The sequence below is a fragment of the Mchenga conophoros genome, linkage group LG13 (genome assembly GCF_057382185.1).
Source record: "Mchenga conophoros isolate Kocher_MC1m ecotype Shallow Benthic linkage group LG13, M_conophoros_male_GT1.1, whole genome shotgun sequence".
NCBI classification, from domain to species: Eukaryota; Metazoa; Chordata; class Actinopteri; order Cichliformes; family Cichlidae; genus Mchenga; species Mchenga conophoros.
In genome coordinates, this window is record NC_140538.1 from 14926363 (window position 1) to 14941319 (window position 14957).

Genomic DNA, 14957 nt, shown 5'->3' on the forward strand with positions numbered 1-14957 from the left:
TAAAAATGGCATTTTGAAAAGTTTCTTCAGATGGATTATCAGCACAGAAAATCACAGCACAGATCAGATTTATAAGCTGCTGCTTTTATTTCTCTGCACAAAACTTAGGGAAACCTAAAAGCTAATTGTTCTCAGAGCAAACCAAAGCATATGACTCATGCCCTTGCTTATGTTATGGTCTAAGTAGTTCTATGAGCATGTTGTCTATGGAAAATAAATTTTAAAAGAAAATAATAAATGCGGTCTACAAAATAAAAGCCGACCAGTGTGGAGCAAAAATTCTGCTTTTAAAGGTGATTTATGCAGAGAGGGAAAAACATTTTGGAAATGACAAAGTGAATGACCTAAATTTGAATATATGTATCTGCCCAGATTAAACACAACCATCAAAAAGAGAGGATGCATCTGTTGCCCCCGTGTGCTGCCAATCTGTGGAGTTAAGCTATATGGGTTTCCCCTGGGTGATGCATTATCCTCCCACAGTCCAAAGACTAACTGATGATTCTTAATTGGGTGTAGGTGTGTTTCTCTCTGTGTTAACCCTGTGATGGACTGCCAGCTTGTCTGGGATGTTCCCCACCTATCGCCCTCTGGGCTTACACGGGCTGTTTCCGCCCCATGATAGCAGTAAAAAAAAATGGATGGACAGTAAAAACATTATTAGGCATTTTTGAATTATTGAACCAAAGTTGAAGTTCTTTATCTATGCATGAAAATTAGTCTCTGGTTGGAAGATATTCAAAAATTTGTAGAAGAGGTAGAAGATGAGAATTAAATATTAAACTGAAAAGTATGTACCGTTTACATTTTTAAAAACAATTCATAGGTTATAATGACAAATGGAAGAAGGGTGAGCGGAGGTTTGTAGCAAATGTACTTGTCAATCATAGAGCCAAACAAATAATAATAGTAATAATAATAAAGGACATGAAGACTATACATTTCTTCACCCATAAGCTTAATTTGCTCATTAGATTTTATTCCATGTAAACAGGCATAGCCAACATGTCTTCTCCAGCAAGCTTCAATCAATTTATATTTTAAGGAATTTTATATCTTTTCTAATTAGGCAAATGATTATGTATGTTATGTAATGATTAACATTTAGTTGGAAATTTGGCTCATTTGGCCCAAATATATTTCATGTGAAAAGTGCTGCTAATAATCCATCCATACATACATCCATCCATTCTTTACTACTACAGATATCTATCTCTCTATAACAGAGCTTACTGGGTTTTTTTTTTTCAATGGCAGGTAAACAAGTGCATTTAAAGAGGGCGATTAATCAGAAATACAACAAAACAGTGTAAGAACTAAAGCTGCCCTGGCTGCTACTAGCATCGCAATAAACCTAACCAGAGGGATAATACATCTTATGAGTTTACCAGTATGTTTGAAATAGCAGCGCAAATGGAGTGTGCAAAGGACTGAGGGCAAGATAATTACACACACAGAGTTGTAGAGAGTAAAGCTGTCATTTAAATGTTTAGATGTTATAACAGTTAAAACAACGATAATTGTTTTTGTTTTTTTCAGATAGGCTGCCCAAACAGAGAAAGACATTTATAATCTTAAGGCAGCTCATTAGTTTGGCTAATGTTTGTATGATTATACTTTTCCCCCTATAATGAACAACTTCTTCAGAGATTTTACAGGACGTGAGCAGGACTCCTGCAGAGTAAAGACTCTGCTTATCAAAATAATTGCAGTTTCATCCAGAAAAAAAAGGAGGACGAATGGTTTCACAAATACACAAGGCAGACTGCGCACACACTTTCTGCCATTCAGGCAGTCTCTCACACACAAACACATACAAGTACTCATCACAACATTCAGTCAAAGAAGGAGGGGTGGGTTTTGAGAGGGGTGGGGGGATTATCACTTGGTATTTTTTTCGATTGATATTTTTGGGTGCAGGGAGTCGATGTTCCTGCCTCAGTGGGATGCAAAACATCAGGCTCGACTGACAGAAAGCCTTATGAATTCCTTGTTGTTGTCAGAGCTAATGTAATAATTTTTGTGTACATTCTAAAATTGTAACTCATTCAGTGGGAAATTATACTGTGTTGTAAAATGACTAAAATAGTTATTGTTATGTCTTTCTCTCAGGATATTTTGCTGCCTGGAAAAAAAAATGATATTCCATTGTGCAGTTCAGAGAACTAGCTATATAGAGAAAAGTGTCTGATACAACCTGGACAACTGCCTAAAAATAACTTGCTGATGAATAGCAAACACACTTCATTTCCTCCATTTGATTTTCTGCAGCGGGGCCGACTGAAATTTATCAGGTTATTCAAACTGATTTCCTCTGCGGCGAATAATTTATGGTTGATTGTCTGTAATGACGAAGGCAACAAACAATTAAAATTTATATCGCGAACGAACGAAAAAGCAATTTACACAGAAAAGGTTGTTTCCTTTTATCGGAGTTCAGAGTGAGGGAATGAAAATAAATATGTATGCAGTGACATCTGCAACTTATGTAACAGCACTTGTGTCATCATGAGAAATCTGTGTAGAAAAGAGGCGATGAAGTTATTTTAAAGAATGTGTATGAGACAGCAGACAGATCTTAAATTTGATGGGGTTTTTCATCTCTTATGTGAGATACTTCATTTTTGCATTTTCTGAAGGCACTGCTTCCTCCTCACTGCAGGCTTAAGGTTACTGCATGTTTGTTCGGCCTCCACCGTGCACACCTGCCACCAGTGATGTTTGTCAGCACAGCTCAAGCATATGACTCATATCATCACTTTCATCCCATAGTAAGCTCCTCTAAAATCCTCTCACTTTGTCTAGTATATGCAGGTAGCCCTTTAAGTAGTTCCAGCATCTCTGTGATGATCTGACTTCCATCCGTCAATCCATTGCCAGTCCATTGCAAGGCTTATACAGAGAGACAGACAACCATTCACATTCACTTTCACCAATTTACGGTGACCAGTTAAACTCACTTGCATGTCTGTGGACTGTGGTTCTGTAGTCAGAGAGAAAGTTTCTTCATTAACTTGTTAAATATTTAGAAAATTCAAAAGTCAACCATAAGGAAAGACACAAATTCAGGTATAGCTACTAGCAGTTATGTTCCAAAGCCTTCAGTGATCCCTGACCTTTTTCTTATTACAAACATTTATGCATTAATGGAAATATTATCTTGACAGCTTTGGAAGTTGTTCTGCCTTTGTTTCTGACGAGGAAGTAGTAACCTTTTCTCTCAACTTTTTATCTAGAGCTATCGCGTGGTTAAGGTTTATATTGGCCAATACTATGCTCTATTACCAAATACCCTCAAAATCAGTGAAACATTATAGCTGCTAGATGGGCAGAACAAAATGCCAAGTGCTCACAGAGCTCTTGGAACAAATATAGACTTCTTTTCCTCTGATTAATCTAAACATGGTTTGGAAATAGTAAGGAATGACAGTGTCATCCGTCATGACTGACTGTCCACATATACAGCACAGCCCATCTAGAAGCTGTAATACGTCTTTCAAAGAGTATGATGAGGTGATGAGATCACAGGCTTCCAGTTTAAGATGTCAAAGTTTTTAGTGTATGTACCAGAAGGTTTACTGCTTCGCTTCAGGCACAAATACCAGGAAGCCTGCAAAAAGAGAGACAACTTTAAAATGATATAACAGAATACTTAAAGTGAAGAAACGCCAGTCATTTTAATTTAAATGATAAACAAACGTGATCAGTTGTGCCTGAGGATTAAAGCTTGGAGGTGAGGTTTGTTATGAAGATGAAGTGGTAAATGTTTTCTCTGTAAAACAGAGAAAGATAAAGTCACGCTTTTAAGAATACTCCTCTTCAATATCATGACTCCCACATGTTTAGGTGCCAGACGTACTTTTTATCTTAATAAAAGACAGAGATAGCAGAAAATAAATGTATCGTTCTTTTAAAAAGAACAAAAAAAAAAAAAAGATTTGCTCTCCTCTGGTTTCTATACAGCATGGGGTGAGTGAACATTGTGGGTGGATGGCAGGTGGAATGAGCTCAATATTTCTCAAGCAGCTGCTGCTCCAAGTCTATAGACTCCCACATGACGCGACTATTGGCAGAATTGGCAGCTGGAGGTCGCCAAGCCAGTCAGTTTTCTGTGTTGAGATTCATTGAAAACACAGTGTCAGCCTGCAGTACAGACACACAGTACTCCTGCTTCTCCTGCACTGCTGTGTTCCTTTATGCCACTGTAGTGATAACTAGGATTTTAACCATAATTATGAGTAGAATTCCTCTAATATTTTCTTATTCCCTAGGCTCAGTGACATTGTCTGGCATAAATGACCTGTCCTGTTTTCTCACGCTCTAAAGAGCTCATCTAGATGTAATCAGACTCGGCTGATGTTATTAATGACTTGGGGGGGAAAGAGATTACACTCTTCCACCCTGAAGCCTTAACAGCATTACTCTCATAAGACTTGTAGGAAGACATAAGCAGTAGACCTTACGTCATGTTGGGATTTTAACTGTGCCTGTGACTACGTGTGAGTCAGTGAAAAGAAAATCATTAATCTGCATGTTTGGGTACGCAAAGACAGGGAGTTAAGGAGAAAATGTCAATGACAGAAGCATTTTTAGAGTCATGGTGAAAACCAATTCGATTGCCCTCAAACCCAAACATTACCACAGCATTCCTGCGTGGAAATTCTTATGGTGGGTGCTCTCGCTAATTAGTTTAGAGACACCGCTTATTCTCTCAGAGCGGTATAACCCCAGGTTGATTATCTACAAGTGCTAAAATGACACATCGCAGGCGAGCACGCCCTAATATCCCACATGGAAGCAAAACCATATTATGATTATTATCTCCCAGGTTTTCCAACACAGTTTCTTTGCAGTGTGACAATAAATTGATTATAGGTATGGTAGCGATGTGAAACTGCAAGAAGGACAAGCAAACAAATCTGTGTCTGTGTATACATGAGCGTTGTGTCAAAATACACATCATCATCATCTGTCCTGATCTTAATATGGCTAGAAAGTGTAGATTATAAATGCAGATTTAACACAAAAAAGAAAGAAATAGAAAGACAGAAAGAGAAAGAAAGAAAGCTAATTTTAGCTCTTTTTCTGTCCAGTGCTGTTTACATGGCCCTTTACATTGAGCAGTGCTTTCTGCAGATATATTTCCTGTCACACTTCACTGCTTGAAACTCTGGTCTAATCTTTAAGTACCACTTTCTTATAGTCCTGAGGTGCTTTTGGACAGGAATGTGGATTTTCTGCAGTGCCAATAGCTAATGCTTTATACTTGATACTAAAACAATTCAAGACTACATTCACAGAAATGGAGAGTTCTGATTTTCCCAAACCCTAGACTGTCTGGCTATGGATTGGTCAGATTCATGACCAGATTTCTCATCATATGTTTATGTATAATTTAATGAGGCAAAAAAAAAAAAAAGATTACCCAAACAAACACACATGGAGCATTTGCATAATGCCCCAGGCTGAAATTCAGTTACATTGAATTATGGCTATGCCAAGTGAATGAGTCTCTCCGCTGCTTATGTGCTTTCTCTTCTATCTTACTGGCGGTATCCATACATGTGTTGTTTCTCAGAGTTTTCAAGCACAGATCCACCTTTTTGGGATTATGCATGCCAGAGGAGGTAGTTAGCCAGTTTTGCAAATCTTCACAATCAAAACTGTTCATCTGTTATCACAAATAATTGAAGGGTGTGGGATTACAATCACTCCATCAAAGAACAGGAAGGAAAGGAGGAGCATGATCGGATGATAACGTCCTCAGCTGTGGGCCAGGAGGGGCGTAAATGGTCATCCTTTATTCTGAGGTCGGATTGCATTCAGCTTAGAAGAGCTTTGAAGGGCAAAGGGAGATATGTGTTCAGCAATATTCAACAGTATGTTATACTGAGGTTAGCAGTTTAGTTTAATAATAAAAAATATAGAATCTAAAATCTTTTAATTCAAAAAATTATCAATACATACAAAAGCCAGCTACTGTATAATTTTAGATACAGTGCAACACAAATCAGCTGTATATTACATATATGTGATCTGCACCAGCAAATATGTCTTTTTCCCCCCTGTGTAAACCCACACACTGGCAGATTGCAGGTTTGTGCATGTTGAGAGGCCACTTCCACAGTGTTGACAGGACTCAGTTTTTCACAAAAGCAGCAATTTTACCACACTTGATCCCCACATCCGCATATCCTGGAAACTGTGCCTCCACTGTCTGCATGACAGCATGTGTGCTCTGGGTGTCAATTGACACACATGAAATAGTCCACAAACACCGCCTTTGTGGTGTATTGAAGACAATGTTTTCAGTGCTTTTTTTTTGGATGCTTAGACACCATATTTTAAACTTCTCAGAACTATATCCACTGCAAACTAGAAGAGAACAGACGGGGATTTCACAGATGTTGATATAATCCAAGACTATGATCACAATAAGTGGGCCAGATGACATAACAGCAATGCATTGACTGTAGCAACAGGCTTTTATGATGTACAGTCTAAATTTACCTATAGGCAGTCATTTTTGTCAGGTCAGAGAACTGAATTGAATTCAGCTGTCCACCTCTTGAATAAACACTGCTGAAGCCATGGTGAGCTGCGGCTAAACTCCTCTAAACAATTCCCAGATATCATCCTTGCATGTCTCCAGTACAGCCTGGGGAGCTTTGTGCATCCAGAAAGCGGTGAAGCTAATGGTCGACAACCCATGAGCATTAAGACATTCATCTTCACCCTGAGTACAGGATAACTAGCTCCCTCAGTCTCACCGCAATTTAGCCAAGCCTTCAAATAATAAGTTTACCTACTGCAGTCTGCTGCGGGCCTCTTACATATCTTATTTCCCAGTGCCCTATACTCCCACTTACTGCAAAACCACTCTATTGCACAGTGGGCAATGATTTCAGACTTCCCACTCCTGCTGCTGCTTATGGGTCAGATTAGAAGACTATTCTAATAATTTCTCTTTTGACCTATTTCCATATGCCAGATTTGACCCGTTTGCGGTCTGCTTTGGAGGCATTTGTCCCCACCTCATGAGCACATTACCATCTGGATAAGACACAGTTTCTTCCAAATATGGTTAAAATGTTATATAGTGACACCTTTCTTCTTACAAGAAGAATCGCAGTGCTGTGAAAAAATTCTGTTTATATTTTGCCATCAAGGATTAAATCCATGATGCCAAAAATTTATCGAAGTGTACGTGTTTATGTGAGTGTGTTTGCATCTATGTGAACAGTACTGCATTTGTGTATGTGTATTAATAAATAGACATACCTGTGTGTTTCTTTGAGTATATACATCTTAGGTTTAATCTGTTCTTGCACAGTATGGTTACATAATTATAGACATGTGTTTCTATATATATATTTTTATTTCACGCTGTGTGTTTAGGAGGGTTCTACTTGTAGAAACAGTTTCTAAGTCTCGAAGTAAAACAGTGTCAGGCTCTGTAATGAGGGCACCTCTCCTGTGGTTTGGCCCGATTTTAAATGGCTGCTAAACTCCTGGTTTGCAGATTGGTGGTGAATGTGAGAGTTTATACATTTGTGTATATATGGTAAATAATAAATGGACAGATACTTACATATTGACTTGCCTCTCTAGCAGAGCAGTCAAATCACTTTCCATTACACAACTTGGTCGCCCGTTGGCACACAAATGAAGACAGGCTTTTTATTCTATGCCTTTGAGAGCTTTGTGTAACATTCACACTCTGATCTGATGGATGGATCAGGGACGACCTGGGGTTCAGCATCTTGCCGAAGGACATTTTGAAATGCAGACTGGATGGGCCAGGGATCAAACTAGTGACCTCTCAATTGGTGTCTAATGTTAATGAGAGAAATTAAGGTGTGAGGAGCAGTCAACTCTCTCTCTCTCTCTCTCTCTCTCTCTCTCTCTCTCTCTCTCTCACACACACACACGCACACACACACACACAATCGTGTTTTAATTTCTTAGTAGAGACATCTAATCGACATAATGCTTTCCCAAGCTGCTTCCCCTCAAAAATAAAAATGAATGCCTGATGCTAACCCTTGGCCTAAACCTAACCATAACCTAATTGTAAGTCTGACACTAAAACCCCACTGTGAGTCCCACAAATGCCTTCAAACTCATGGGGAGAGGCATTTTGTCCCCATAACGCTGTTGGTCCCCACAAGTACACACACACACACACACACACACACACACACACACACACACACACACACACACAAAGAGATGCCCTAACTAAAGTAACATTATTGATTATTACCCAAATTATTTTTCATCTTTCCCTAATGGTTAATCCACCAGTGAGCTCTTTAATTGAAATTATATTTTTGATGCAAAAACATCGTCATTGTTGCTATTCATTAAAAAAAGCAGAAAAAACAGTTAATACATTATTATTTTTTGATTAATATGTAAATTGACAGTGATTTTCTTCCATTCTTGAACAGACAAATTAATTTTAGTTAAAGGTTATGCTTTATTAATTTCTAATTTGTTAGAGAAGTCCAGTATGCTAGCTCGAATGTGGGTATAAAAATCTGAATTTGGGTCAGTAAATTCATAAACTTACATGTTTTTATCACTTACAGTTCAACAGCAGTGCAAAGATTGATGTTGTATTGCTGCAAGTGCCTTTGTACTGAAGTCACTTTTTTTCATCATCCTAATAATCTCAGCCATTCTCAGCAGTTCTTGCCTAACTTGTGATGTGTACCCTAGCAATTTTCCTCATATAAAAACACTAAAATCTATAAAATATTCCCCTAAAAAAGCACACTGTTTTGTTGACACAAAACGTTAGTTTCCTGTGTGTGTGTGTGTCTGTGTGACTGTGTGTGTGAGTGAATGCATATCACATTTATTAAGTGTCACACATACACTGTACGTGTTAAACTACTCCTGCAGTGACACGTTGAATCCTTATTAGCTGCAGACGCGCTGTTCTGCAGCTAAGCCTGCACACTGACTTCTCTGTTAGTGCCAGTAAGTGAAAAGTATTTTGTCTCTAATCAATAAACACAACACCGTTATTAACAAAACTTGATCTTATATCTTTAAATCTCTGCACAGAAGGGTCACACTGCATTTTCAGGCACACACATACACACTGATAAAATACTAAGCCGATTGTTATCTGATGTATTCTTTTCTAATGTTACCACATGTCCCTGTGGCCGGAGGGCTCCCTGGAGATTTACACTATTTCTGGATGGGCCAGATTGTGGATTTCTTTCTCTGTAGTGCTCATAATCAATTGCACGGCTGCACAATTGAAGCACTGAAGTCTTTTCTTGCAGAAGATAATGATACTTGCAATCATGAGAAACCAGTTGTGAAATAATTATCAGGAACTGCTATTTACAAAATGAAGTATTGAATCCTGAGAGTGACTGCACAATGTGGCCAAGCTAGATGAAATCTGTGTTTTTTGGGGTTTTTTTTTTTAGTTTTTGTTATTAATTTTCTGGCCCAACAATTCATTTCTTCTGTGAAACGGGTCTGAATGGTAAAATATAATGACATTCATTGGGTTAGAGGTCCATTGCTGTGATGAAATCCCTCATGGCCTGGTTTTCAACAGAGACTCCTCTTCATGACAGGGATCTGTTGAAGTAAAACATATTCAGATCAAAAGTGTCTACAAAGGACTTCAGAGAAAGAAGCGTTGAAGCTCAAAGCACTGAAAATGTCAATGACAGGCCTCAATCAATCAACGGCCAGGAATAAACATGGAAAAAGTGGAGAAAAATTCAATTTGATGCTACTTTTGCTTTTTGAAGGTCTAGATATTCTGCAAAAGTTCTGTCAGGTTGCATGTATTATTCAAAAAAGTGTCAAAAAGCATTGCATTGTACTGCATTTGTGCCATCTCTTACACACATCAGAGTACCCATGGAAAGATAAAACAGCTGAAACCACTGCCATCCAAAGACAAATCATCTTAGCTCACCTTATCCTAGTCTCAGAAGAGCTGGATTCTCTGTGGAACAGAGCTCTGTGGTCAAATGAGGCATATTTCTAAAGTTTTTAAGAAAAAACTGCATGCCAACATGTCACCTTCACTCCATGCATTGAAGCCTCAGGGCTTGCGCATATTGCAATCATTTCGGAAACAATTAATTGAGTCTAAACTGTTTCGGTAGGAAGGGTATTGGGATAGCTGCTTGTAATTTCAAAGTTGTAACTTTTGTTTTACAGTTTGATAAGTGCCCTTAACACAAAGAGCAATCAGTAACTCTTAAAGTAAAAAAAAAAAAAAAAAAAAAAGGGCATTCACATTCCTGACCTTAAACCAATTAAATTCCTGCAGCATGACCTCAAGCAAGCCATGCATGTGAGGCATTCCAAAAATACCAATTAACTCCAAATTGCTGAGTAAAGAGTAATTGTGCAGAATAGCTGCTATTTGCTGTTTCTAGATTAGAGGTTAGATAAAACATTTGGATGAAGATTATTTCCACTAAGGTAACTAAGCTTAACAACCGATAAATTGCTATAGCTAGTTAAAATTTACCAACACATACCTCAACACACCTACATTTCCTTCCTCATTTCAAGTGAATACAACATTTGTGATAATCATGTTGCACGCACAGAGCATGAAGCTTTTGCAGGCCTTGCATTATGTGTGCTGTTTTATTATTCTAATTGCTGGAGGACGAAAACTGTCTGCCACGACATTGCTAATGTTCATTTTAATCATGTGTGTTCTTCTTTCCAGCTCTAACAAATGTGAAATTGTGGGCCATTGACCGACAATGTTTTCAGACGATCATGATGAGGACGGGTTTAATCAAGCACACAGAGTATATGGAGTTTCTGAAAAGGTAAGGAAGCAAGGCAAATTTTCCAGCAGCGGCAGAAGAGTGGAACAGGTCTTTGATCTGCAAAGCAATGAATGAATTACCAAAATGAATTCAGGAAAATGTGTGTGAGCTGTTTCGCAGATGATCCCTTACTCCTCCATTTTGCCAATAATTATATAACTCAGCAATTATTTCTAGTGCAGCATAGGGAATGTCATTCAACATACTAGAAAAAAATCTTGTAACTGTATCACCATCATCGTTTTCAGTACTTATCTGTATCAGAGGGCCCTGACCAATAATCACTTCTCTATTGCCAAACCTATTAACACTTAAAAGACCTGCGCATGCTTTTTCGGGGTCCTGCATGAGGTATAGGATAAAAGGAAGAGGCATCAAAAGACAGCCAATGATCAAAATGCATGAGATGCAATTGCCTTTTAAATATCTCTCACTCTCTCTGCATTCAGCTTCTTTTTTACTGTCATCCACTTTGAGCTTCATCAACCCAGTTATTAAAATTATATCATACCTTCACTCTGCTGCGTGCACCCCACACTATTTTTTGTTTTTTTATCATGACTTTTTTGGCAGAGTCGGTATTTGATCTGTGTCCTCTCATCCATTCACTCTGCCACAATTTTGTATAAATCTTCCAAATCACGAAGGCACATGTTCTCTCTAAAAGACTTTTCTCCCGAGGAAACCTTGTGAATCACTGTGATCATGATCAGGTTCTGTCAGTCCTGAGAGAGATGCAGTACGAGCTATTTTAAGTATTGGGCACAGTGCACAGGAAGGAAGCTTTTTACAAGGTATTTCTAACAAGTGCAAAGCAAGTTGTATGTCAGTATGTTCCAAAACAATCAATTCTGCTATTGTAGAATTTACTCAACTATGACTGTGCAACTTCACAGTGTACAGTAATGGAAGTATAGTTACTTTAAATATAATCTTTAGCTAAGGCTCAATGTTTTGGATAAAAACAAACAAATTTTTTTTTTTTAAAAAAGGTAGAAAATGTTGTCTTTAACAAATTTAATTAGATGCAAATTTTGCAACATAGACACAATGCTGGTATACATTCAGGTTATTTAAAGCATATTTTCCTCAGTGAATAATTATTTGAAGAAATCTTTTTTTAAATTTTAGTTTAAAATGTAATTTTTGAACAGGAAGTCTCTTTGATAGTTTCAGTTAAACCAAAAACATTTTGCAGCTTAACTGTAACGACTGCTTTTTTTCCCTGCTTAAAATAGGACAGTCAGTATCCCTGCAGTCACAAAGATATTGCAAGTCAGCAAAGCTTTTGAACAGCATGACTTTTTTTCTTTTTTTAAGGACAGTCTCCCGCTGGTCACTCAGAATAAATTCATTTCTTATCTGGAGTGCAGTTTCATGATAAAGCCAGACTTTAAGACAAACACAACCAAGAATCTATTTTAACCACATATGGAGCCCTATTAATATTTCATCTAAGATGTAATCTATTTTAGTGATATCGTTTACTAATAAAGACCGCAAACATTTGCAGTCCCTCTGCTGAGTATATTAGCACACACTGTTCAGTATAACAGCTCTTGCCTGTCAGGAGGACTTATGTAACAGTCCGACTGATAGACTAAGTAAATATTTAATAGGTGTACGTACTGGTTGTTTTGGGATCCCTTGGTGTGTTTGGATTGTAAAGGGATACCTGGGGGGAGAAATCTGAGATTTATAACAGTGTTTGCAAACTCACAGCACACAGATAATTATGTTCCTGTTTAATTTCCTAGAAACAGATCTAATGAAAGTAATAAACACATATTGGTCACCGTGAGTTTTGTGCCCACCCGTTTAACTGCTGTGAAATTATAGAATTATTCTGACAAACAGAGAAGAAGAAAAACGGGCAAAGAAAGCCCCACGTTGTGCACGGGGGAATTGAGCGCGCTTGTGAAGATTGTTTTATTATTTTTTCTTTACATGTACAGACAGGTGACAAATGAAAGGAAAAACAAAATGATATGTTTAAGTAAGATGATGAGCCAAAAGCTTAAATCTGCATTGATAATGATTCTGAACAACTCTGAATCTCTGGTACTTTACTGAAGGGATGAGCTGCATTTTTTCAGAAGATAATTCCTTTTGATGTTTTAATAATAATGCTATAGAGAGCATTGTCTAACATATTAGTCTCTGTGGATAGTCTGGTAACTATGAAGTGCATAGTACATTAATTATTTTTATTCCCATCAAACCATTTAGTGTTTTTGTATTTCTCAACCTAAGTGAGTTTGTCCTTTAATTCATTACCTGCCTGTGTTTTAAGTTTCTTATTGAGTCGCTCCAGGAAAAGTAATTTCAAAGCTTAGCTTTTTTGAAAAACTCGCCCAGCTTTAGAAAATGCACATTTCTATGAACTGATGTATTGTGGGCTTTTATTGAGATCTCTGTCCCCTTTCACTTCAGATAAAAGTCCAGCTATCAGGAAAACAGTACCTATTTGTAGGTGTTTACAGGATTCTAATAGAAAATTGTTTAAAATGGTATGCTTTATAACTGCACAGTCCCTAAAGCATGGCAGATCCACGCTTCCCCACAGGCCTTGTGTAATTACTCAGCTGTAACATAATTAAGCTGTTGAATCAGAAATTTACTGCGACAGACGCCTTTTGTTTGTGTCAACAGCTTCTCAGCTCGGGGGATTGAAACTCTCTCTGTTGCATGTACAGTAAGTGTCATGTGTTCATTGCTGAGCTGGTTAACTAGTGCCTTTGTCGGGGAAGCAGTAACACAAGGATCAGCACAGTGGCCGTGACAAGATGGTTTAGATTACTGTAATAAAGCATGGAAAATAAAGGGGGAGGGGAGATGGAGAAACAGAGAGGCAGAGCGAGAGAGTGAGACGATACGGGGAGATAAGCCCTTTGTTCACCAACGCGGGGTTATTTTCTCTCCTCCTTGATAAACATTAGGCTAGTTTTATTTAGCAGGGTTGATAGCAGGCAGCATTCATTCAGGCTGCCAGGAAGTAATGGAACAAACACTACGGGCTCATACTGGCGTATTCAACCGTAGGATGTGATGCCCAGCTGTGTAACTACTCATGCTGCCCATTTATGCTGGAAAATAGTACTAAAATACAGGCCATACAATAGAAAAATACAGATTTTGAGTGTTCCTGCTGCCTATATCTGAATTTGTTTGTTGGTTCTCAGATTAAAGTCATGCTGTGATTGAACAAAGTATGTCTAAAAATAGGATGAAAAAAATAATGATACCACACAGGAAGCAATAAAAAGCAAAAACTTGACAGTCACATGATAGCATTTAGCCAATAGAATAAAACATTAAAAATATGCTGACAACTAACAATTTTAGAGCCTTTATTTGAGTGCATGTTTTGTGTTGGACCAATGCAGCTGTTTTATGTTCTGCTTAAAGTGGTGGAAAAACTAGCAGAAATAAAAGCAATTCTTTCCAGGAAAACTAACATCTAGTTGATGGCTTGTATAACAAGATGGATTTTTGTTTTTGTTTTTCTAGGTTAAACTGAATCATGCCATGAGAATGAAGACAATTTGATGCTTAGTTGAAAGAGAGTGTCTCTGAGCTCTTTGATTGCTTATGTGTATCCTATCCAAAGGGCACCTCAAACAAAAACAGTCTGAATCCTGGAAGTACTCCCACTCAAATCCTCTATTTCTGGTGAACTTTTGTTGATATCCACTGTTGAAACAATATGACATATTTGGAGAACAAACATTTGACAAGGAGCCTACAGATAAAATGAAATACTTAACACTAATAGAACATTTAGCTTTGGCAACAAGTCATATTTATAATTTGTAATACTGTGGCCAAGGAAGTACACCCTTGGCCTAAGAAGTATTACAATAGTTTCTTCTTAAACAGAAATAACTCATTTAAGTAGGCGTTTTTTTGTGTGCATGCACCAGAATCAAGACACCCACAATTGATCTTTCACTGAGGCTCTCCATAACTCACCTTTTCTTTGGTGAATATGCTAGCGTGCTTAGGATAAGCATCCTCTTGAAAAGGGCAGTTTCAGCTTCAACTTTTGGACAGATGGCCTAGCACATTATCTTAAAGCACTCTTTCATTTGATGCAAAACTGAATCAGTGAATCAATCCCTGGAG

General features: G+C 37.8%; 1 protein-coding gene across 3 annotated transcripts in view; it reads left to right on the forward strand.

The window, feature by feature from the left end:
• LOC146560994 (cGMP-dependent protein kinase 1) overlaps positions 1-14957 on the forward strand; it is a 100033-nt gene that overhangs the window by 55160 nt on the left and 29916 nt on the right. For all 3 annotated transcript variants that reach the window (XM_085296660.1, XM_085296661.1, XM_085296659.1), the window contains exon 4: positions 10727-10832. In XM_085296660.1, the coding sequence (XP_085152786.1) occupies positions 10727-10832 (106 nt within the window). The remainder of the gene's footprint in view (positions 1-10726; positions 10833-14957) is intronic.